This window comes from Crotalus tigris, unplaced genomic scaffold (assembly GCF_016545835.1).
Source record: "Crotalus tigris isolate CLP2741 ecotype Arizona unplaced genomic scaffold, ASM1654583v1 scf7180000018301.7375997, whole genome shotgun sequence".
NCBI lineage: Eukaryota > Metazoa > Chordata > Lepidosauria > Squamata > Viperidae > Crotalus > Crotalus tigris.
The window spans coordinates 6,901,998-6,928,167 of record NW_024096931.1 but is presented as its reverse complement, the minus strand read 5'-3'; the positions used below and the strand labels follow the sequence as shown (position 1 = coordinate 6,928,167).

At 44.0% G+C, this 26,170-nt stretch overlaps 1 protein-coding gene across 5 annotated transcripts in view; it reads right to left on the bottom strand.

The window, feature by feature from the left end:
* The window catches only part of RAB11FIP3 (RAB11 family interacting protein 3), a 61,104-nt gene extending 39,498 nt beyond the window's left edge, over positions 1-21,606 (bottom strand). For 2 of the 5 annotated variants that reach the window (XM_039349919.1, XM_039349917.1), the window contains exons 1-2: positions 20,355-21,605; positions 1,370-1,463 (exon numbers count right to left, since the gene is read on the bottom strand). In XM_039349919.1, coding sequence (XP_039205853.1) covers positions 1,370-1,463; positions 20,355-21,257 — 997 coding nt within the window. In that variant the 5' untranslated portion in view covers positions 21,258-21,605. Of the gene's footprint in view, positions 1-1,369; positions 1,464-20,354 lie in introns of all 5 variants that reach the window. The other 3 variants (XM_039349916.1, XM_039349918.1, XM_039349920.1) reach the window with 3 other exon arrangements.
* Positions 21,607-26,170: the final 4,564 nt, after the last annotated feature.

Here is a 26,170-nt window from a genome sequence, read left to right as displayed (position 1 = left end):
ACTTCTTCTGGGCTCAGCAGAAGCGTCAGGATCAGTGTTGCTTTCCAGCTGATTGGTGCTTCTTCAGGGCTCAGCAGAAGGGCCAGGATCAGTGCCAAGCTCCAGCTGGAGCCTGGCGCTGATCCTGGCGCTTCCGCTGAGCCCTGACAGCCCTGCAGCTCCAGCTGTCTCTCGCTCAGGCTTGTGCGGTGCTGCCACCGGTTCAGCTCATTCTCCTCCCCCGCTACCACTTTTCTAGGATGCTCGCGTACCACCTGCCAGGTGCCAATGTACCTCAGGTGGTACCCGTACCACTGGTTGAAAAACCCTGACCTAGATCATCCACTTATTCTCATCTGATCTGAGCCATTTATTTAGTCTGAACCTCTGTGGATGACAGCGGATGCAAAGCCTAATTAGTTATTCCAGCGAACGTGTTTTTGCTTTCAGCATCTGAATTGAGATTAATCTCCCAGGATGATCTAACTAGAAACATAGAGGTTCACTCAAATCACCAACTGCTGGATTCCTGCTTAATAGGCCTAAGAGAAAACTAATTTCTTCCCAAGAGGGTTGCGAGAATATGGAAGAGGACACTTTACATCAATTACAGGGGTCCCCAAGCCCTGGGCTGTGGATCGGGACAGATGTGTGGTCTGTTAGGAACTGGGCTGCACAGCTGGAGGTGAGCAGCAGGTGAGCAAAACTGCACATGTACGGGATCTAGGTTGCACGTTCCTACTCTCTCCCCCCCCCCCCGCTGCGCTCCCCAGGTCTGTGGAAAAGTTGTCTTCCACGAAACCAGTCCTTGATGATTGGTGACTACTGCTCTACTGAGGATTTTCAGGCTTTATCCAATCTGGGCTTAGCAGATCATTATGAAAACAGGGACTCTGTTTTAAAACTACACAACGTTTGTTGTAATAAGCCAGATACATACAAATATGAGCTGAAGACCGCCCCAAACCTTGGCCAGTTGTCCCCAAAATTGGGGTGCACTTGCCTTCCTAATCCAATGGAATGGGAACAGATTTGTTCTTCCACTCTGTTCGTCTTGTTTTAAAGAGCCATGAATGTTCACGAAATGGGCTTGGAATATATGTTACTTATATGTAAGGGTGTAGGTCTATACATATGTTGCATATAGCATGTTTAAATGTGTGTTATGTATGTGTACACTTTGAGAGGAAGCAACTAAATTTCATTTGTAATGTGTGCCATTGTGCCCACAGGAAAAAAAAATGACAATAAAGATTGTCTATCTATATCCCATCAATGTGATGAAACTTCTCCCAAATGAGGATCTGGGAGAAGTAGGAAGGACTTTTTCCAAGTTGTGGACCTATTTCGGGTCCTTCTGATCCACCTGTATATAAAAAAAAAAACCAACCTCCATTTCTGATTGCAGAAATCCCTCGACAGAAGTCTTCGAAGCTGATCACGCCAAGCCCAGTGGGGTCCAGGAACTTGATCAAATCCTTCACCTGCAAATAGAGGCACAGATCAGACTTGCCATGCTAGGTTAGATAAATAGAAGTATTAATGTAAGAGAAAATTAATCTTATTGTATATAATACAGATAGGGAAATTTGGAGAGAGGAGTTGCTCGGACATTACCCCTGAATTGTATCTGAAGAGGGATGAGAGGGAAAAAAGGAGAGGAGAGAGAAAAGAGTAAAAGAGGGGAGAAGGAAGTAGGAAGGTTGGAGGAGAAGTGGGGAGAAGTGGTGAAGGAAAGAGAAGAGGAGAGGAAGAAGAGGGAAGTAGGGAAGAGAAGAAAGGGAGAAAGAAGGTAGAGAAGAAGGAGTGTGGAGACAGTGAAAGGGGAAATGGGCGAGCAACACCAAAAGTCATGTGTATGTATTTATTTCATTTTATTAAAAGTATCTTATATATGAATGTAAAAAGAACGTATGTTAACATCTGATAAATATCTCGGTATATGTATGGGGGAGAGTTTGGAAAAATAAAAAATAAAAAACAATTTAAAAAAAGTTCAGACTTGCCATGCTGTAGATTAAAATTTAGTTCAAGCTTCAGCCTTGCACAATGAACTTCAGTTTTTTCTAAACAATCCCAACAATTGGCATAAAACGTGCTTCAAGTTCATAAAGATAAATGAACACAAAGGGCTGTAATTTGCACTCATTAGATAATCACGTGCATGATGTACACAATGACTTAAACGACACCAATTTCATTTAAAAGACACTCAGATCCAAAAGACACCCTCTTCTCTCCAATTAGTCCATAAAATCAAGGTTCTGCGGAAGTCAAATGGATTTCTTTCTCCTTTTTGTGTGTGTTATTTTAATGAACTATATAAATGTCGCCTTGGACAGAAATAATGAATGTGCATATTTAAATTGGCATTCTCTCTCCTTAAATTTACAGTTTTATATACTCCCAATAGGTGCATTTTCCCCTAATTGTAGCACTGGTGCTGTTTGCAAATTTTTGTTTGATAGATTTGTTACTATTGCCAATGTTTTGTTGAGATATGGTTTGTTGGCATAAGCAAAAAGAAAAACTTCTAAAATGACTAAGGTTGTTCTCGACTTACAATTCGTTTAATGACCATTTGAAGTTACAACGGCACTGAAAAAAAATGACTTACGACCATTTTTCACACTTATGAGCGTTGCAGCATCACCATCATCATGTGATCAAAATTTGGATGCTTGGAAACTGATTGGTACTTACTATCGTTACAGCATCTCTGCAGTCACGTGATCAAAATTTGAATGTTTGGCAACTGGCATGTATTTATGACGGTTGCCGTGTCCCGGGGTCCTGTGATCCCCTTTTGTGAGTTTCTGACAAGCAAAGTCAATGGGGGAAGCCAGATTCACTTAAGAACCATGTTACTAACAACACCTGCAGTGATTCATTTAACAACTGTGGCAAGCAAGGTCATAAAATAGGGCAAAATTCAATTAACTGTCTCATTTAGCAACAGAAATTTTGGGTTCAATTGTGGTCATTAAGTAGCGGACTCCTTGCGCCTAACAATCGGAGCAGTGTTCTCATACCAGACTAAACCATGGTTTCAGGCTATAGGGTATTCTGTGAACCAAGCGAATGGGTTATTAAACCCTGATTCATGGCTTGCTATGCAAACCCAATCAAGTCTGACTTCATCTAAAAACCAGATGATTAAAAAGGAAGGCAGATTAATCACCAGCCTAGTGTGATTGTGAAGAGGCCCTGCACAGACCCTCACTTCAGCCATGAATTAAAAAAGGTGGATTATGCCTTCTTTAGTAATTGGGGGAATCATCCTGGCCAATCATTGTATGGATTACTGTAGTTAAGAGCTGCAAAGCTTTGAAAGATATTACATAAATAGTGAGAAATCATGAAACGATGACACACAGAAAGTCTCTCCCCCCCCCTTCTTAAACAGGCAAGCATTTTCATTATAATGTCCTTTAAAAAAATATTTTGATTGCAGAGGCTTTACTGGAAGAATAGGCAATTTGTCAGGATTCCCCAATTATAGGGGCTTTATAGTAAAGTAAAAAAAAAAAACCCACGAGTTTGCAGCTGTAGATAATAACACTTTTATAATGCTGCGGCAATTAGTGGGGAGGGAAAGATGGAGAGAAGAGGAAAAATCACAGGTTAGCAAAGATTAGGAGACTGGGAGAGAAAGACCGGTATCAGAAAGAGATATAATTAGCTTTTTTGGGGGGGGGAAACTATTCCAATTCTGCATAATGGGGCAAAACAGAACCGAGAGCATCCTACACGGGCCATGCAAATAAATAGGAAAGATGCAATGTTTTAATTCAGGCTCCCCTCCCCTCCCCCAGTCTGGAGAGTGTGGGCTTTTTCTGTATTTGTACTGAACAATGGGCACAAAGGTGACTCAACACCCTTATTACAATATATTAAATTATAATGTATGTTTTTGAATTGCCAGCTGCCCAGAGCCTTTGCTGAGATAGGCAGATAGATAGATAAATAGATAGATAGATAGATAGATAGATAGATAGATAGATAGATAGATAGATAGATAGATAGATATAGATATAGATAGATATAGATAGATAGATGATAGATAGAAATAGATAGAGATAGATAGATAGACAGATGATAGAGATAGATAGATAGATGATAGATAGATGATAGATAGAGATATAGATAGATAGATAGATGATAGATGATAGATATAGATAGATAAATAGATAGATAGATAGATATAGATAGTTGATAGATAGATATAGATAGATGATAGATAGATATAGATAATAGATAGATGATAGATAGATAGAAGATAGAGAGATAGATAGATAGATAGATAGATAAGGTTTTCGACCTTCAACTGTTTGTTTATTGACTGTTCAAAGTTACAAAAGCCCTGAAAAAAGTGACTTGTGACTGTTTTTCACACTTAACGATCCCCGTGGTCACGTGATTCAAAAATTCAAAGGCTTGGTTATTGATTCATATTTACAACGGTCGCAGCATCCCAGGGGGGTCACGTGATCTCCTTTTGCGACCTTCTGACAAGCAAAGTCGATGGGGGGGGGAAGACAGATCCACTTAACAACGGGGTTACTAACTTATCAATTGCAGTGATTCGCTTACCGACTGTGACAAGAAAAGTCGTAAAACTGGGGCAAAGCTCACTTAACAAGTGTCTCACTTAGCAGAAGGTTTGGGCTCAGTTGTGGTTGTAAGCCAAGGACTACCTGTGAATTCTTTTTTTTTAATGTTTTATTGATTTTCTAATTTTACATTTAAGCGTTTAAAAAGCAACGTGGCGGCTGGGTTAATCGATAATTCAATGACATACAAATATATTTAGTACAAGTCTCAAACTACCACATTAAATATTTCCTCCCTTTTCCCCTTAGTATTTACTGTCTCATGTTTAAACTAATACAATTCTTATTATATCAATTAAATAAAGATAACATTCTTACATTTATCAATCATTTTAGCTTATACATATCCTAGTTATTTTAACATTCAGTCTTTATAGACAATCAATGTCCTAATTAGTTTTTCCCAATTTTTAATTTCCCATTAATGTTTAAATTTAACATTTATAATTTCCAAGTTTTAAGTAACCAACTTAAAGTTCCCTTTATCACAATTCATCACCAAGTCTAATATTCAGAATATACATCTTATCTATGAATATATTCTATTTCTCACCATCTTGCATTATCTAATTAATAATACAATATAACATTCTTATTTTCTATTAATTTCCAAATGTCTTAAATTTAGTAACCAAAATTTCTCTTGTTTCAACATCAAACACTTCCTCTCTTTTTCTCTTAATGTCTACTATCTCACATTTAAGCTAGTAGAGTTCTTATTATATCAGCTAAATAAAAACATGTTTATTACATTTATCAATAGATGGACTACTGGTGAATTTTATCAGCCTCCGAGGACACCATAAGAAAAAATCCATGCCTCCCATTCAAAAACCATCCAAGTTAAAAACAACCTCTGGGGCCAGATGCCCTCTGGAGCATCTCTGTGTGTCCCCCCAGAGAGAGTGGGGTGAAAAATTGTGCTCCATGTTTGCACTGTAGTGGAAAGTATCAAGGACCGTGGTGGAGGTCATTAGCTTTGCAGATGCTCAAGGCCCCCACTTGACCCCTAACATTCCTGACCCCCTTCTGCAAACAGAACTTGGTCTCATCCCTTTTTTGGGGGGAGTGAGCATGGGCCTCAACATGCCATGCAAAGCCTGGCAAAGCCATCAAGGGGACAGAGGTGGTGGCCCTTGTTCCTGACATGCATTATTTAGCTCTGTGGTGACCCACGGAACAACAATGACAAGGTGACTCATATTTCAACCTTCACCAATGGCTGTTTGGCTCAGCATTTTTTCCGTCATGTTTTAACTATGCAAACAGAAAGCATCAACGGAAAACCAGGTTGACCACATAACTCATTACATAGTGCATCAGCTGGGGGAAAAAAGGGGGGGGTACAAATCTTACTGTTCTTTTGATTCTTCTGTGGAAAGTTTTGCTTACAAAAAGCAAAATCCAAAGGAACTTCTTCAAACCAGGAAATTGGTGGTTTTCAAGATGACGCATCTCTTAAACAACAGTACACCAAAAACATACATCCATCTCTATGTATCTTACATCTCTCTATATTTATCGTCTATCTCTCCATCTCTATCTCTCCATCTCCATCTATCCTATATATCATCTCTCATTTATCTCTGTCTATCCATCTATCTATATCCTCCATCCATCCATCTCTCCATCCATCTCTCCATCTCTCCATCCATCCATCCGTATCTATCTATCTATCTATATCTATCATCTATCTCTATCTATCTATCTATCTCTATCTATCTGTCTATCTATCATCTATCTATCTATCTATCTATCTATCTATCTATCTATCTATCTATCTATCTATCTATCTATCTATTTATTTATCTACAGGACCCCATGCTGGTCCTCAAAGAAAAAGATGCGAGACAAAATTCTGTCAGTAACAATTCAGCAGTAAACTCATGGCTGAGATTTGGTTTTAATCTGAGATTGTCCAACTCCTTACTGTGTTCACACATTGCACTCAACTACAATAAAGCTTGTTTGGCTCTGAGTTACTGTGTGGTGCAGAACCTAGCCTGAGTAGTGCAACACCATGCTTTAGGGATCTAGACGTAGTGGGAACCCTACCCATGTCACTGATTCAATGAGCTATGGTTAAAGCATGGCTTAGTGAAAGAGGAGCATCAATCTCTTTGATGACAACACAAGAGAGGAAAGAAAGAGGGAGGAAGAAAAAAGAAGAGACGCCTTCCGGGAAATGCCAGACATAATGAAAACCAGCACCTCAGAGATGTTTATGTGCACTCAAAGGCAAGTCCACTAGCAAAATTAACGTCATGCAAGCACACTAACAACATCCATAGGGGTTGCTTAGCTCCTAATGAGAGGCCATGAAGCTTATCCAAGCTTTATCCTAAAGTGGTAGCAGGACCGAGGGGCACCATTTTTTGTCCAAGGCTGCCAGCACCGCAGGCTGAAATCCACTCTACACACCACGCAGGAAGAAACGCATTCAAGAGTGAATGTTCATACGGCTAACACTGGTTCTATTCTTAGATACTGTGAAACATGACGTATTTTTTAGAATACAAAGCAGCACTTGGCACTGTGCTCTCCAGTGTAAACAGTTACGGGGAAGCCCTCATTCAGCAACCACAACAAGGGTTAGTGATTTGGTCATTAAGGGAAGCGTGACTGCACGAACAATCTTAGTTCACCTTTGCTTTACAGATTTGCGAAGGCCATAAATGCGAGGATTGTTGCAGAATTACTTTTTAATCACCGTTGTCCTTGCCAGTGGTGGTTGTATGAGGCAGGGCGAGGACTTGCCTGTATAGTGCTCTGGGTCCCTGTTAGACTACATCTGTAGACAAGCTTCAGCAACACTACCATGTCTGAAGGGATATTGTCATGTACATCCTCCAAAACCATAAAGGCAACACTATCCTAGTTACAGGAAATCGAGTTATCCCTGATACAGTGGTGGGATTCAAAAATGTGAACAACCAGTTCTCTGGGTGGATGCCGCTTCCAGGCGTCCACATTCTGGGCCTGGGCAACAAAAAAGTAGCTACCGGTTCTGCCGAACTGGTGCGAATTGGCTGAATCCCACCACTGCCCTGATACCACAATACACAGCACCTGCTTGATAACTGGGTGCTGGGTTGGGGCTTACAGGATTTGAAGAAACTATCATGATCCTCTTGAAGATACTTAATAAGGACTTTATCAGCAATGGAACATTGAACATTGAAATTCCTTTTCCTGCCCAAACATGGTTTGGCATGAACTCAAGTTCCTCAAATATGAAGCTATGTGAATTTCAAGACCCACCCCCCTAAATAGCTTACTTCATTTAGTAAAAAGAAATTACTTAGATCAGTGGTTCTCAACCTGTGGGTCGGGACCCCATTTGGAGTCAAATGACCATTTCACGGGGGTCGCCAAACAAGGCTGTCCGCCATTTTTCCCCCTTTTCTTTGGCCATGCCCCTGGCACCCGGTGATGTATAAGTGGTTGGGGGTCACCACAACATGGGGAACTGTATTATGGGGTCGCGGCTTTAGAAAGGGTGAGAACCACTGACTTAGATGGACATGTGAATCCAGTCATAGATTACATCCTCAAGGAAGACACCAATATCACCATGACCAAGCTAGGAATCTGTTCAGAAGTCAACTTGTCCCCCTACTGCTAATTAAGCAGATTGGGACATTCACCCAGACCATGCATTTTATGGTGATTGACCTTTACAAGAACAATTCATTATTTTTAAAAAGCGAATCATTGGTGTGATTTATTAGCCGGGGTTCCCCGAGGGAGCTGAACCAAAACACATCTTGTTTCTTTGTGGCTAGAGTACTGTTCGCTAAGTACCCAACCGCTGTGATTTGTAAACCAGCGTACCTTTGAAAGTGTTGTGTCCATCGACCAAGAAAACATGATTAAACCAATCGCAGCTCAGAGCAACAGGGGAATCCAAACTTAGATTAATGGCATGCCTGAACTCATGCAGAGGGCGTTTTTCCTTCCACGTCAAGGAATTGCAGTCCATCCCATATGGACATTTCAGATGATCATCCTACTTTCCTTAATGGGTCAAATTACTTGCAACAGTTTGCTTAGTGACCATTTGAAGTTACAACAATGCTGAAAAAAGTGACCTGACCGTTTTTCACATTTACGATCGTTGCAGCGTCTCTGTGGTCACGTGATCAAAATCGGGATGTTTGGCAACTGGCTCGTATTTATGACGGCCACCGTGTCCTGGGTGGGGTCACGTGATCCTCTTTTGCGCCCTTCTGACAAGCAAAGTCAACGGGGGAAGCCCGATGCACTTAACAACCGTGTTACTAACTTAACAACTGCGGCGATCCACTTAACGGTGGCAAGCATAGTCATAAAACGGTGCAAAACTCACTTAACAACTGCCTTGCTTGGCAATGGAAATTTTGGGCTCAACTCCGGTCATAAGTCACGGACTACCTGTACTTGTTGCATTTTCCATCTTCAGGTGTGTGGCCAACGTGAGGCAGACAAACATACCTTTTATAGACAGAAGCTTCTAGCTGGCAGATGTCCTGACACTAGAAAAACGTTTCCATAATCAATGTTCATATTCTTAAATGGAATAGCAAGGAAAAAGTGGTGGATTCAAATAATCTGAGAAAGCTTTATTTAGGAGGAAACTGACTAAATGCAAACAAGCTGCAATCTTCCCCACCCCGCCCCCCAAAATGCAGCCATGCATAGGATTCCTGGAAAGAAGAACAAACACCACCCATCCTGTGTCAGAGCCTTCACCATATGGATTTGACTTGGCACCTGAGAAAAGCAGGACGGGGTGCCTGTCAAAGCACAAGATTGGAGACCAGGGAGGGAAAGGGTTGAATTCTATCCAAAACATACAAAGAAGCCTCAAATACAGGCCAGCAGCCTATACCAAAACCAGGCTACTGGGGAACTCCCTGTAGCTGGCAAGATCCGTCTTCCATTCCTAGAGAGGACTCTGCATCTCTACGCTAACCAAAAGAAGCTGGATATGGGTTTGTCTGTCCTAGGACAGCAACTGACAATGACTCTGATTTCACATGCCTGTGGAGTCTGCACAATATGACGGACGAGTACAAGTTACTATGAGATGAGCTGGTGACTTCATAGCCAAGTCCTGGTCATTTTCTTGGGAACAGAACAGAAGTGGTTTCACCATGCTGGGATGTTTATTTTTTCCACTTCCCAAGCTGGCCTGCAGCCCTGGGAGAGCGTCCCTCTCCAGGTTCCATCCCATTTGGCTTTCCAAGATCAACCACAGTCCACATCATATTTCTGGCCACAACATGGAAGTTGATTTGCCATTGATTTCTTCTGGAGTTATTCTCCTTTTCTTAGTCTGTGCTAAGCTCTGAGATTCTTTGGTAGTTTCCTTCCTTCCTCCCTCCCTTCCTTCTTTCCTTCCTTTCCTTTTTTTCTTTCTTTCCTTCCTTCCTTCCTACCCTTATTTATAAAATGTATTGGCCACCCATCTTACCACAAGGTAACATATATCAAACTGACCAATCCTGCCTAGCTTGCAAGGGTAAACAAGGAAGAGAACCTCCTGGAGGAAAAGTCAACTTATGTGGTTACCAAGACTCAACCTTGACTTGATGACACATAACCAATTAATCCAGGCAAAGATCCAGCTCCCTTGAAAAAGTCCTAAAGGGATTTCTGTTGGTCAGCTGCAGGGTGGGTGGTCTGAATTTACATTGGCCATGGAGATACTGTTGGAAGGCCTCAAGGGGACTAGGTTGAGGGAGATACCACCTGGAGGAAATCTATCTACCTGATTGCTAAATGTGAACATTGACAAGGCAGCACTAGCCACAGCACTTAAGACTTATACACCGCTTCGTGGTGTTTTACAGCCCTCTCTAAGAGGTTTACAGACCCAGCAACAATTTGGCTCCTCTTTTTACTGACCTTGGAAGGACAGAAGACTGAATCAATCTTGACCCAGTCAGGATCGAACTCCTGGCTGTGGGCAGAGTCAGCCTGCATTGTAACACTGCACCATCACAGTTTAGATAGCCACAGCACTTAAGACTTATATACCGCTTCATGGTGCTTTACAGCCCTCTCTAAGAGGTTTACTGACCCAGCAACAATTTGGCTCCTCTTTTTACCAACCTCAGAAGGATGGAAGGCCGAGTCAACCTTGGGAGGGTCAGGATCAAACACCTGGGCTCAACTGTGGTGGTAAGTCAAGGACTATCTGTATACCTTCTCCTGCACCAAGGTAGTCTTTGCATTGTTCGTGACTACAGAAAACAGAACTGCTTCCCTTTTGCTGTAAACCAAACCATGCTTGCATTACGCAGAAATATTTACTCCCAATCGAAACCGCATGAGCTCAGAGACACCAACGTTTGATACCGTGCTCAGGTTGTCTGGAAACTAATTCTTGCACTGGGGCTCCTGTTTCAGAGGGTGGGGGAATTACAGAAAGCTTTCTGTTCTTTGTACGAGCCCCTCCCTCGATCTCAGAGACACGCATACCAATTTCATCTGAGTTATGCAGACTTGGGGAACAGGAGAGGCTTTCTAAGGAAGCCTGAAACTTAAAGCTGCCCCAAGAAGAAGAAGGGGAAAAAAAAAAGGAAAGGGCAATCTATCCAGGAAAAGAAAAACAGTCTTGATTGCTCAACCACAAAACCGCAACATCAAAACAGGGAGCGCCAAATGAATGGGTGTTGCCTAACACAAAATGCATTCATCTTTCCAAGCTTGGAAAGCTTGAACAGGGTTCAAAAGCTTGAACGAAGGTGCTCTGTTTTTACTAATTGGATATAGCCAAAAAAAAAAAAAAAAAAAAAAGGAAAAAAGGGACTGGGGAGGCTCAGACAGAGGACTTCAAGTTGTCTAAAGCAGAAAGTACCAATAGAAGAGAATATTTGTAATTTAGGGTTGAACCCTCAGGTCCTTGGTACTCTCTGAGCTTGGCGGTTTTCTTGCAGAAGTTTCATTACCTAACTAGGGAACATCATCAGTGCTAGTAGAGAAAGGAGTTTGTGAGGAGGAGGAGGAGGAGGAGGAGGAGGAGGAGGAGGAGGAGGAGGAGGAGGAGGAGGAGGAGGAGGAGGAGAACTGTGAGGTCCTGGGTGTTCTCTGAGCTTGGCTGTTTTCTTGCAGACCTTTCATTACCCAACTAGGTAACATCATCCGTGCTAGAAGGGAATGGGGTTTGTGGAGTGGAGAAGGAAGAGAACGAGAAGACAACAACAACAAATTAGAATCCTTGGTGCTCTCTGAGCTGGGTTGTTTTCTTGCCGATATTTCATTTCCCAACTAGATAACATCATCAATAGGTTAACCGATTTTATCATCAGTAATTGATGATGTTACCTAGCTGGGTAATGAAATGTCTGCAATCTCCTCCATGTTCTCAAAGTCGTTTCACCACAAGAGACATTTAATAGCTTGCTAGGCACCTCAAAGTAACCACAAATCTTGGTTTACAAATGGTTGGGCTTTTAAAGCACAAAACCAAGAAGAAGAAACAGCAAGACACATTTGCATCTAGCCTGATCCTCCTTCCACTTGGGTGTCCTTAAAAGACGTAGAGCTTCAATTCCCTTTAATTTCCCACCAGCACAGAAAGCCATAATACCCAGCCAACTTTGGAAAGACCGATAAGCAAATCCCATAATGCACGATCAAGCTCTTTTCTCTTGTTCTGTTTTGCTTAACACAGATCTAGAAATAAGCACTTCTTAATTCTCAGAAAAAAACCCAATTCTTTTGGCACCTATTCAGCCCAAATTGAAAGAAGCATTTTTTAGATGTATCCAGTTCCTGGGAGGGGGGGGGGAATGTTTCCAAGCTGGCTAAACAAACATTTTTAGAATAATCCAGTAGCAGCATTATCGATTCATTCCGAAGCCAGTAAAGACAAGCAAATGGGGGGGGGAAGGGGGATTTCTCATTCCCAGCTTCATTCTGACATTATGCATGATGACACAAGTTGGCAAGAGACTCCACGTGAGTCAGAGGAGCGTCCCTTTTTTTTTTTTTTTTGCTTCCTTCTTTTAAACTCATGACTGGTTCTTCCCCTGTTACTAAACTTGGTAGTTTCTTAAATCTAAACTCTCATCGGGGCCGCGGGAAAAAATAAAAAGGAAGATGGAATGATAAAAAAAGATGGACCAACTTGGCTTTTCTGGTTCACCAGTCATTTTTCAAGCCTTGGTGATCTGAAAGAGGTCATTTTAGCAAGTCTTGTTGGACAGCGGTGATGTCGAGCCATTCATTCCAGATAGGCTAGACCAGGAAAGAGACACCAGGCGAAATGCTGAAACTCTGGTGGATTGATATATTCATACAACCACCCACTTGGCGACCATTTGAAGTTATGATGATATCGAAAACAGTGATGTAGGACCAATATTTGGATTTACAACCATCGCACAAGCCCTAACCCTTGTACTTAACATATAGACTATATCATCCGAAAAATCATTTTTTTTCAGTGCCATTGTAACTTTGAACTGTTGTAAGTCGAGGACTTCCTGTAATGGACATGTTGATATAGTAGTATATGGATGTAATTTATATATATATATATATATATATATATATATATATATATATATATATATATATATATATAGAGTGTGCATGCTTAAAATATTTCTTTCTTATGGACGAGCGTCTGTGATCAACAAAGTTTGGAGACGACTCTTCCAGTCAGTCCCAATATGGATCAAGAGAAAAATACATACTATCTTGGATATGTAAAAGTCCAATTATGTACTAACTAAAGCAGTGGTTCTCAACCTTTCTAATGCCGCGACCCCATAATACAGTTCCCCATATTGTGGTGACCCCCAACCACTTATACATCACCGGGTGCCAGGGGCATGGCCAAAGAAAAGGGGAAAAAAATGGTGGGCAGCCTTGTTTGGCGATCCCCGTGAAATGGTCGTTCGACCCAAAATGGGGTCCCGACCCACAGGTTGAGAACCACTGAACTAAAGGCAATGTCAAGTGGTAAGCAACTAAATTTAATATTCAGTTTAACATAAAAGAAATCCTTGTTGGATCACTGGGTTTTTTCCCCTCCTAAAGAATAATTCCGTAGATCGAATTTGCATGAAATATCAGATTAAACGCATGAATAGATCTGGCTTGTTGGTTTCAGTACAGCGTAAATTAGGTATGACTAATATGGAGGGCAGAAAATTTCCAACAATAATAAGCATTTTGAAACTCTCTGACATACTACCTCAGTATGCACTGAGTGGAATCTAATAATTTCCTTAGTTACCATGTTGAAAAGAATCAAAAGTGGAAAAGAAACTCAAATCTCAAGTTTCAAATGCTAAGTAGCCAAAACCTTAGTTATTTGAAGCTAGAGGCCTCTGAAAAGAAGAGAAAAGAAAAGAAAAGGGAAGGAAAGGAAAGGAAAGGAAAGGAAAGGAATCTTTGCTGACAAGGCTTCTGGTCACCCACCTGACCTTTCCCCCTTCCATCCTGTTCTTAAAATCAGCAGGTGTAAATACCTCAGGCTAGTTCCTGATAATAAATTGTCCAGCCGAGCATAAACCAGAGAAAGGAAGGTATGCAACACTAAATCTCTGAGGTTGTTCTTGCAGCAAACTCTCAACAATTCTGGATTGCCCACTAGTTCAAAGAATCAGATTCAACCTGCACTACACTGGCTTTAAAAAAAGACTCTCTTCTTTTAAAAGTGTGCACTTAAGTTGGGTAGTCTGCTGCCTGGGCTCTGCCCTTGAGGGAAAGCGGGAGCTCTATCAATTGTAAATGTTAATGGTGTGATGTTGGTGATGGCCAATATATACAGTACTGTTCTTGGTCATACAAAATCCCACGAAGAAGTCCACCTCTCCCACCTTGGAACGAAGTGACTTAATATAAAGTCTCCAGTCACTTAAAACCGTGAGGAAAAACCAGCCATTTTGGGGCCAGCTCAAGACGTTTGAGAAAAAGATAACGGCATTCCCACAAAATAGCTGGGTGGCTCAGGAAACCCAGCCAGGAACAATCTCAATTTAAACACAGGTAACCCTTGACTTACAATTCATTTAGTGACCGTTTGAGGTTACCACAGCACTGAAAAAAGTGACTGATGACCGTTTTTCACACTGAACAGCCGTTGTAGAATCCCCACGGTCACATGATCAAAATTCAGACGCTTAGCAACTGACTCATATTTATGACGGTTGCAGTGTGCCGGGGTCCTGTGATTCTCTTTTGCGGTCTTCTGACCAGCAAAGTCCATCCCCACTTAACAACTGGGTCATTAGCTTAACAACTGCAGTGGTTTACTTAATAATTGTGGCATGAAAAGTCGTAGAATGGGGCAAAGTTCACTTTGTCTCACTTAGGAACAGAAATTTGGGGTTGAGGTCGTAAGTGGAGGACTACCTGTCTACTAAAAGACAACTGAAGCGTGCATGATGGAGATACTGACAGCATGTGGCTGGCAAAGCATTAAAAGGCAATCTGAATAGCACTGTCAGGACACACACACACACACACAATTTATCCACATAATTAACATCTAAGGGATTGCTTCTCAACCGTGGCAGCTTAAAGATGGGTAGACTTCAACTCCCAAAATTCCCCAGCCAGCAGCCACTGAAGTCCACACAACTTAAAACTTACCAAAGCTGGGGAACCCTGATCTAGCCTAACAACAACCCTCTGAGGTCGGTTGGGCTGGGAGAGAGAGAAATTGGCTCAATATTGCCCAATTGGCTTTCATGCCTAAGGCAGGACTAGAACTCACCGTCTCCTGGTGACTGGCCCAAAGTCAACCAGTCAGTTTTCATGCCTTAGAAGGCACTAGAATTCACAGTGGCCTGATATCTAGGCCAGCAGTTTGAGCCCTATATATAATTTTTCTTAAAAGTACCATTTTTGGGGTCTCCTTTCCTCCCCCCCCCCGCCCTCCGCCTTTTTCCTTGTTTTATTTTATTTAAAAAAAAAAATCACCTACCATTACAAAAAAAAACAACACAAATTGTCAGATTTATGCTCTCACAAAACCTTGCCAGATATCAGGACACAACTCAAAAATGTACCTACAGTTAAGATCGCTGAGCAGGAAATTGCCTCCAAGTGGATTTGGGTTTCACTGCAAACCCGTAATTCTGGAATCTGTGGCTCCTTTTATGGGCAGCCCCAATCCAAAGAGGCTGGAGGCCAAGCAGGCACGCCCAGCCTTTCTTGGCAAAGATGCCCAAAATCTCCACGTTGATACGGATCCTGCCCTGAACCTCTTCCCCTCCTCCGTCTTTCATGTGCCCTGCAAACAAAACCCATTTCTTTCTGTGCCAGGAAGACAGATCTCCATTGTTTATCTTGAAAAAAAATAAAATAAATAAAAATAAACTGTGGATGGACACATTCCTTTGTTGTTTTTTCATCTGACCTGTTTTTCATGCCTTGAATTTGCAAAGACTGCCGTAGCCTTGAGACTCTGGTGGAAAGGGGGGGAGGGAATCACTGGGAAAAAAATCAAGTGTGGACTCTCGATAGATGCTCCAGGCTGCAGCTGGGCAAGCTACCGTTCTGGATGAAGTCAAAACCCACAAATATGATGGGCCTCAGATTCATTTCCTCTGCTCAAAATGCACAGTGAAGGTCTGTGTGTGTTTCTCTCCTCAAATGGAGATGTGATTTAAAGCAGAGGTCCCCAACCTTTTGGGCACCAGGGACCCAGTTCCATGGAGAAAAGTTTTTCCGCAGACCGGAGAGTGTGTGGGTTTGTGTGCTGCCTGCATCCCACGGATGGGGCTTTGCTTGTTTGTGCGGACCGGGTGCTGGCATGCCGCAGCCCAGTACCGGTCCACAGATCAGGGGTTGGGGACCCCTGATTTAAAGCTTCCTGCTCCAAAAATCTAGAGACTTGAGGGGCAGGCAAGCTGTGGTGGTAAGGAAGAGAAAGGACAACGGATAGGTAGTCCTTGACGTACGACCCAAATTGAGTCCAACATTCATGTGGTTAAGGGAGACATTTGTTAAAAATGCACTTTGACCCATTTCACGACCTTTCTGGCCACACAGTTGTGAAGTGAATCACAGCAACTGAGAAGCAACGCAAGTTGTTAAGTGAATTGATTTTGATTTTGCTTGTCAAAAGGTTGCAAAAGGGGACGCGTAACCTCGGGACACACAGCAACGGTCATGAACCGGTTGCCAAGTGCCCAAATTTCAATCACGTGACCATGGGGATGCTACAAACGGAGTGTGAAAAATGGTCACAAGTCACTTTTTTCAGGGCTGTTCTAACGTTGAACAGTCACTGAACAGTCTGATTTATGCACTGGGTGTATATATATCATCCTTCCTCATCCAGCCTGCCTAGAATCCACCTGTACGCATCCCCCAAGTACCTATGGCAATCGTGCTAGGACAGGCTGGTGTATTATTTTGATAACTGGAATAAGGCCTGCTCTCAGGAAGAACCAATTATGAGAGATTTTAAATGCTGTAGTATTTCTTTCATTTAACTACCTACTGATATAGAAGTCAGTTTGCTATTTTTAAGAGGGCTTAGTTTTATTTATATTCCGCCTTTTTTATAACTAATTCAAGGTGGCAAATAAACCTAATACTCCTTCCTCCTCCTATTTTTTCCAACAACAGTCCTGTGAGGTGGGTTGGGCTGAGAGAGAAGGACTGGCCCAAAGTCATCCAACAGACTTTCGTGCCTAAGGCGGGACTAGAATTGCGAGTCTCCTGGTTTCTAAGCCAGCATCTGAACCACTAAACCAGGGGTAGGCAACCTTGGCTCTTTTATGACTCGTGGACTTCAACTCCCAGAATTCCTGAGCCGGCATACCTCTCCCTTTCCCCTCAGCATGGCTGGCTCAGGAATTCTGGGAATTGAAGTCCACGAGTCATAAAAGAACCCAGGTTGCCTACCCTTGCGTGACTAGACCAAATTGGCTCTCCTACTTTTAAGGAGAGAGACTGAGAACCAGTTTGATGTGGTCGTTAAGGCATCGTGCTGGGAGGTCCCGAGTTCTAGTCCTGCCTTAGGCACAAAGCCAACTGGGTGATCTTGGGCCAGTCATTTTCTCTCAGCCATAAGAAGGCGACGATGGGGGGGGAGAGAATTGCCAATTGTGGAAAAAAGCAGAGAATCAAGGAATTAGTTCAGGACGAATAGTAGATGACGCACCAGAAGGGCACACGTGTGTGATTAAAACATGGCACTGCAGCCTGCAGCTTTTTCCCTCAAATTAAACCTCAGGAAAGATAATGAATGTTGATGAAATTGAAGAAGAGAAAGGGAACAGCATGAATAATTCAAAGAAATCTAGGTTGCTTGTGAGTTCAGAGGAACAATTACAAGCAAACGCAAAGCCAGATATAGCTAAATTAAAAAATTACTACAAAAATTCAGGCTGGGCTCCGTCACGCGTGCCTGGCTGAGGAATTCTGGGAGTTAAGTCCACAAGTCATAAAAGGGCCAAATTTGAAGACCCCTGACTTAATGGGATATACAAGATTCGACCTATTTTTCCGCCCTTTTAATCCACAAAAACAGCAACCCTGTGAGGTTGGACTTCAAAGAAGGACGGGATTCACACCCTGCCTAAATTTAATATGCAATTTGCAAACAACAATGGTCAAATTTGCAAAATACTGTAGGTAAGGTCAAATCCCAGCAAAGGGATTGTGGATTAGAGCAGAATTTCTCCACTTGGAGATATGTAGATTTTTGTTTTCCAGAATTCCCTGAGCAGATTAGACACTGCTGAGAATTCTGGGAGTTGAAGTCAACACATCTGGAGTTGTCAACATCTCTCTCTTTCCCTCTTTTCTATTTTTCTCTCCTCATCCAAATATTTGGATATTATATAACTCTTAAATACATTAGTATAAATATACCACAGACATTATTAAATATATTATTCTTTTTCAGTAAAGCAAACTTTTGAAATTCGGCTAAGGACTTCCTTCCACCCTAGGATCCAAAGCTTCCCATCCTAAAGTAAGTGTTCCTTCAGCCTTCTCTGATTGGGTGCCCTACAGATACAGTAGATGCTTTCAATTCCCAGAATTCCCTAGCCGGCATGACTGCTGCTAAGAATTCTGGGAGTTGAAGTCCACAAGTCTTAAAGTTGGCCAAGGTTGGAAGGTAGCTACTTAGGAAAGGCAGCTTTTCACAGACAGGACATCTTATAAAATTATCAGCTTTATCCTAATCTGCCTATGTTAAATTATGGGTTTTTACTGCTATGCCTGGATTATCAACCCGATTATCCATGAAGCCAGTCTGGAAGAGAATCCACCCCTGTCCCAAAGCAAACTTAAGAGCCATGGATTTACCTCAGGAGTTTAGCTAGAACCGACCAAGCAGGCTTCAAATCAGCATTATGAAGCATTTCAAGCATCATCACGCAGTCAACCTCACTCATCACACCTGCACAATGACACACCACTAAGCAGAGGCATCAAACTAAGTTTAGCCATTTAAAAAAAGCTTCTACCTTGAGGGGGAAAAAACAGTTCTGCTTGTAGCAAATGCAAATTAAGTGACTCACAGAATCATCTAGGGCTCATTCCCCATAGCTTCCTAATTCCCCTCCTTTTTTTATCATCTAGGTCAGGGGTCTTCAAACTTGGCCCTTTTATGACTTGTGGACTTCAACTTTCAGAATTCTTCAGCCAGCCAGTTGAAGTTCGCAAGTCATAAAAAGGCCAAGTTTGAAGACCCCTGATCTAGGTCAATGTTTCCAAACCTTAGCAGCTTTAAGATATGTGGACTTCAACTCCCAGAATTCTCCATGTGATCCAAGGTTAAAAGACACCGAGGTCTAGGGGCTATAGGGCCCTTGGAAAAATTGAATTAGGCCTAATGTTTTAGACTGACCTGGTTTACACGATGAATCAAAGAATATTTGTTTAGTTATAGTTTAGAGCAGGGGTATCCAACCTGGCTGGGCAATTCTGGGAATTGAAGTCCACAAGTCTTAAAGTTACCAAGGTTGGACACCCCTGGTTTAGAGAATAAACCATGAATGGAGGTGCACTCCCATAACATGTTAAGCTACAAATCATAGTTAACAAAGGACCACAGTGGGATTCACCTGACCCCAAACAAACTTAAGTACCACACTATCCAGTTCTTGCTTCACTGAAAGAGTTAATTAAGACAAACATAACTCACTCAGATCTGGATCGTAAAGTTGATCTCTTAGAGATGGAAACTATTTACATCCCTGAGTTTGGGCCCTCCAAATGTATTTACTTCTCTACCTTGTTTATTCAAACTGAGCATTTGTTTACACAAACAAAGATGATCAAACACCAAATGTTTTTGCAAGACTGCATCCTTTCAACCTCCAAGTGAAGGGCAGGAAATTTGAATTATTTCTCTGTAATTCTGCACTTAAAAACTCTTGGCATATGGAAACCTAAAATTTCTTAGGGTTTGGCCAAACTGTTATCCCAAAGGTGTATCAAACACACTGGTTAAAAAAAAAGCACTGAAACAACAGAAGCCTTATCTGTAATGTGACTCCTTGCTAGCCAAATAAACTGAGCCTAAACAAACCAGGCCCAACTTTAGCCAGAATTGCAACTGTTTCAAGCCACCCCCATCCCTGTAACAAAAGGCCAGCAACCATTATTTAGTTTGCTGATAATTCTCCAATCAAATGCTTAGGACCCCTCTTCATGGACCAAGTTTACATAGATCTCAACGCATCCTTTTCTGGATAAATAAGACTTACAGGCCCCAATTTGTCAGCAAAGGTTGGAGAAGGGAACACAAAACACCCGCAAACCCCCATGGTGCACAAAAGCCCCCCAGATTACCTGCTCTGCCCCATAAACAGTAGCAAACTGCACAAACTCCTCTATCCGGACAAATCCATCATCGTCCTGGTCCAGGGCTCGGAAGACCATTTGAAGCTGAGGAGCATCTTCCAAACAGCCATGCAGCTCTTCCTCCAGGTGTTGGGCCTGCCCCAAAGTTAAGTGGGGGGCCAGATCTTCGGAAGACTGGAGAGAAGGGAGCAACGTATTGGGGGGAGTCGCCGCCAGGGACCTCAACAGAGGGGGACCCCGACCCATTTGAGAGTCCGAGTGGTCCATCTCATCCGTCCAGGGACAATCCAGAAAGAGCCCGGCGCCGTAGGATTCCTCTCCTGGAGGGCTTGCAAGATCCAGGAACAGCTCCCCTGGCCCTGGGAGGGTCTCCGGGATGGGGCAAAAAAGCTCCTCCACGTCCAAGTCTTCCCGGCTCCCCGCTGCCCCCAGTCGTAAATCCGGAGCAAGGGGATGCTCTGCTAATGAGCTGGAGCCCCACGGTTCATCCTCAGAAGCTTCCTGCGGCTTCAGGCTCGGCCCGACGGCGGCGGCGGCGTCTTGCCGGCGATCTCCCGCACCTGAGTCGCTTTCCTCGAGGCTGATTGGGCCGCCGCGTCCCCGAGCCCCCGGGTGTGTGTCTGGCTCCTCCGGGCCGGCCAGGCAGCCGCCGATGGAAGAGGAGGAGGGGAAAGAGGCTCGACGGGGACCCCACTCGGCCGTCCCGCGCAGCACCTGCTCCCGGGTCGGAGGCGCCAAGGCAGCGGGGGCGCTGGGGAAGCTTCCCCCGACGGGGCTCCCTCCTCCGGAGCGGAGCAGCAGCAGCTCCGAGCCGGGCAGAGGCGGCTCCGGACTCAGCCTCGCCGTCGGGGTGGCCGGGGCGGAGAGGGTCCGGAGCAGCGGCGGCTCCATGGCCGTCGGGAAAGCGGGCGAGGGTCGGGGGCTTCTAGCCCCCTCCCTCCTCCTCCTCCTCTCCCCCCAGCGGGGGCGGCCGAGCGGGGCCCCGTCGAAGCAGCCGATGCCCGCCCAGGCCCCGGGAGCGGCGCCCCCAGCTCCCCCCGCCGCCGTCGCCGCTCTTTTGGGGGGCGCAGCCGGGGCGCCTCCATCAGCTCCGCGCCCTTCGCATCTCCGGAGCAGCCGGGCTCGGCTCCGGGGGCGCGCCCGCGGGAGCGCGCCCGCTTCCCCAGCCGGGCAGAGGGGGGGGGCAAAGGGATGGAAAAGGGGCGATGGGCAAGCAAGGGGACCCCCCCACCCCCAAAGGCAGCTCCGGCGCCAGAGACCCCCCCTCCCCCCAGCAGCTGCAGCAGCAGCTGGAAGGGCGGCTTGCACGGCGAAGGCCGGGAAGGGGGGGGGCAGCCGAGGCAGGCAGGGACCCCCGAGCCTCCCCCCGGCGGGGTCGCCCAGCCCCGCTTGCTGCAAAGGCGCCGGGCGGAGGAGAGGCGAGGGCGGGCTTGCTGCGAGCCGGTTGCCGGGCGGAAGAGTGGCCGGGCTCGGCACGGCCTGCCCGGCGGCGCTCGCGGCTCCTCCCCCGGCGGAGGCGGGTCGGCTTTGTGCGCGGCCCCCGCCCGCTCCTCCCTTGCCAGGCTCGGCTGGGCCAGATCCGGCGGGAAGGGGCCGGGGCAGCCCCGAGGAGGGAGCCGGGCCGGTTCCCGGAGTGCTGGGCGGCCCGAGCCTGGAGAGAAAACTCCGTCAGCAGCCGAGAGATGCCGGCCAGGCGCATCGAAATGGGGGGGGGGCTTCTTACCAGCGCCAACAATGGAGGGGGGGGTCCCTTTTCAGCTGCTCCTGGGAGTGCAGGTAGTCCTCGACTTACAACAGTTCATTTAGTGACCGGTCAACGTTACAACAGCACTGGGGAAAAAAGTGACTTACGGCCAGTTTTCACACTTAACGACCGTCGCAGCATCCCCCACGGTCACGGGATCAACATTCAGCCATTTGGCAACTGGTTCGTATTTATGACTGCTGCAGTGTCCCGGGATCGTGCGATCCACTTTTGCGACCTTCAGCCAAGCAACGTCAACGGGGTGAAAAGCCAGAGTCACTTAACAACTTAAGAACTGCAGTGATTCCCTTAACAACGGTGGCCAATGAGGTCGTTAAAATGGGGCAAAACTCACTGAACCATTGTCTTTCTTAGCAACAAGAATTTGGAGCTCAATTGTGGTCGTAAAGCAAGGACTACTTGTAATAATAATGAACGAATGTGCAAAGAACCATAATAATAATCATAATAATCGGGATTCTGGTATCACCTTTTCCGATTTCCGACTAATGTATTTTGTTAAAAGGCGTCAACTTTCCCAACTGCAACTGTCTTCATCAGATGCCAGAGAAGCTCAGTGAAATGAAGGTGATGAAGTGTGCTGTGGTTCACAAAAGCCGACTAAGAAAATATAAATGGCACTATGGGATTCTTCCTGGTTTGGGGTTTTGCACAAGACCCCCGCCTCATTTTGTTGCTGGGTAATTTAACAACTGTGTGTTGTGCTAATCTTGCCATCCAGATTAATTCAAAAAGCCATAATAAACTCAGCATGGTGTGGCCAATTCCCCCCTCCCCCCAAGTTTTAGTTTAACATAGCCACAATGATATGCACTCCAACTTGTTTGTGTTTTCTTTTTGCTTGTGATACTATATTGCTTTTACCTTTGTTTGCTATTTTTTTTAAAGTGTTCTTACAAAACAAGAACGTGCAAACTGCAAAATGTGGGGAGCAAAGTGATCCAGAAAAGTGATGCCATTCTCTAGAAGACCACATAATTTCCTGTTTCTCTATCATGGGCAACCTCTGTGGCCTGATCAAGATTTCTTGCATCTCAACCAGGATTACTATTATCCCCAAAATCCCATTCCAGGAAGCAAAAGTTCACAAAAATAGCCGCCTGTGCTAATTGTCTGGAGGGTCACCTCTGGTGAACTGTAAGATTTATTGCCTTTTAATATTCCAACTCAATGCTCACACCCACTGCGCATGTGCAAGGGGGGACTTGATTTAAAGGGCCAGCAGCTTTTTTTCCCCCTTCAAATCTCCAGGTTCTCTCTCAGCCCCCAAAGCAAAATGAGAGGTGGGTTTTCTATGGACTGCCACCACAACCCCCCAGTAAACCAGTATGTGACCTATAACACAGCAATCCAGGTCTAAAGAAGTATGTGCTTCCTACTTTTCTGCTGTGTAGGTAGTCCTCAACTTATGACTGTCCAAAGTTATGACGGACCTCCCCACTGCTACTTACAGCCTGTTTTCAGAGTTATGACAGCCACACGTATCCCCACTGTCACATGATCGCATTTTGGGTGCTTGGCAATCAAATCAGGTTTATAGTCATTTGCAGCATCCTGGGGTCAGGTAACACAATTTGCGACAGTTTTTGCTGCTTTCCAGTATTTACTTCCAGTTTGCAGCAAAAACACCCATTGGGAAAATGGATTCACTTAACAACTGCCACATTCGCTTAACAACTGTTGTAAAAAAAAACGGTTCACTTCAAATCTGATCCTGTGATGCTTGGACTTTTGACCACAATTCCGGGCTCAATTCCGATCATAAGTCAAGGACTACCTATAGATAATATTGTTATGCAGACTGAGCATAACCTAATATAATCCATGGTGGCGCAGGGTCTGGAATGCAGAATTGCAGGCTAACTCTGCTCACTGCCAGGAGTTCGATCCTGACCGTCTCAAGGTTGACTCAGCATTCCATCCTTCTGAGGTCAGTAAAATGAGGACCCAAATTGTCGAGGGCAATATATTGACTCTGTAAACCACTTAGAGAGGGCTATAAAGCACTATGAAGCGGTATATAAATCTAAGCGCTATTGCTTGGAAAGGGAGGGAGGGAGGGAGGGAGGGAGGGAGGGAGGGAGGAAGGAAGGAAGGAAGGAAGGAAGGAAGGAAGGAAGGAAGGAAGGAAGGAAGGAAGGAAGCTGTAGTGGTTACAATCCTGATTGGCTCAAGGTTGACTCAGCCTTCCATTCATCCAATAGATGAATTTGCATGCTATAGAAAATATGAACACTCCCATTATCTTTTTAAGCCTTCCCAGTTTTATATCTTCTAATCTTCACTTTCTAACACTGTCAGTGCAGACCCAAGCCTTCTATTCAGTGATATACTGCCTCCAAGTCTGTAGGTTTTACATCACCATTGATCATACTTGTTCAGGCATTTATCTATTTCGTTTTAAAGGCATTTAATCCAACAAGCTCAGCTCATTTTTTTCTCTAGCCAAATGCTATCTCTCTCTTTTGTTCCATCACTGCTATGACTTCGAAGGAGATGCCGAATTTTTGTTGAATCTCATCTAGTGACAGGCCCAGCGTGACATCTCCTAAAAGGCTGACGGAAGTCATGACAAAAACTAATTTTAATCTCATCTCTACTTAATTAAAACTAAAGTCAGTCAATACAAATACTCTCTAGTCATGCGTGTAATTACTTTCTCTAGGACAAGCGACATTTTCCAACAATTGATGAAAAAAACCCAACTCCCAAAGCATCTCCATCCGGAGGAATAAAGGATGGGACCTGGTTTAAACTATGGTTTTAAGGCAGAAACCATGATTAGTATCCCAACGGTTGGGATCAAGCAACATGCTAAGGGAGACTCAAGTAACCAACAATGGCTTAGCACTACATCTGAACTTGGATCTGAATTCAATATACGACGACAGATAGTCTTCGATTTACAAGTTTGTTTAGTGACCGTTCAAAATTACAAGAGCACTGAAAAGTGACTTATGACCATTTTTCAGACTTAATGACCATTAACAACTATAGCAAACAAGGTCGTCAAATGGGACAAAAACTCACTTAACTGCCTCGTTTAGCAACGGAAATTTTAGGCTCAATTGTGATTTTAAGTTGAGGACTACCTGCACATAACCCAAGTCTTACTTTGCTTTATCTTGCAGTGGCCTCTTTTTTCTTATTTTAGAAACATTTAAGACCAAAAACACCCTGTTTATTAGCACTGAATCACATTGCATTTTGAACTCAGAAGGTGTTTATTACATCCCAGGCATCTCATTGGTTCTTAACTTAGTGTGCAGCCAAAATATTGCCCAGCTCCAAACATAGGATAGGACATCAAATCTGTTACAAAGCAAATTAAAAAGGGCTGACTTAACTGCATGAGACACCAAGGTCTGGGTGAGAAAGGGCCTCGGTATCAAAACATGTCAGTTGCCATTAAGAGCTCGACTTGTTACCAATTATATTTAGGTACCATGCAAAAGGAGGCAGCAAGCAGGCTTATCAGAAAGCAATCTCTGGAGCTTTAAATCAGCACAAAAGAATGCAGGGGATATAGGCTAACTGACCTTTCAAATGGAAAAATACAGTTATAGGTGATCCTCGACTTACGAGCACAACTGAGGCCAAAATTTCATTGCTAACTGAGACACTTGAGTTTTGCCGCACTTTATGACCTTCCTCGCCATATTTTGTTAAGTGAATCACTGTTAATAATAATAATAGTCGATGTGGCAGTGCCTGGAGAGAGCAGAATAGACGAGAAAGAACTGGAGAAGATAACAAAATACAAAGACCTACAAATAGAAATAAAAAGACTGTGGCAAAGGCAAGTAAGGGTAGTACCAATAGTCATATGCGCCTTGGGTGCAATCCCAAAACAACTGGAGAATCACTTGGACACCATCATCGGCACTGACAAATTCACCATTAGTCAATTGCAAAAGGCGGCCTTACTAGGAACTGCTTCCATCCTGCGACGATATCTGTAATACCATCAAACATCCACATCTGCCTAGCCCAAGTCCTTGGTAAAGACTCGATAGGTAGACAAAAATGCCAAATCCAG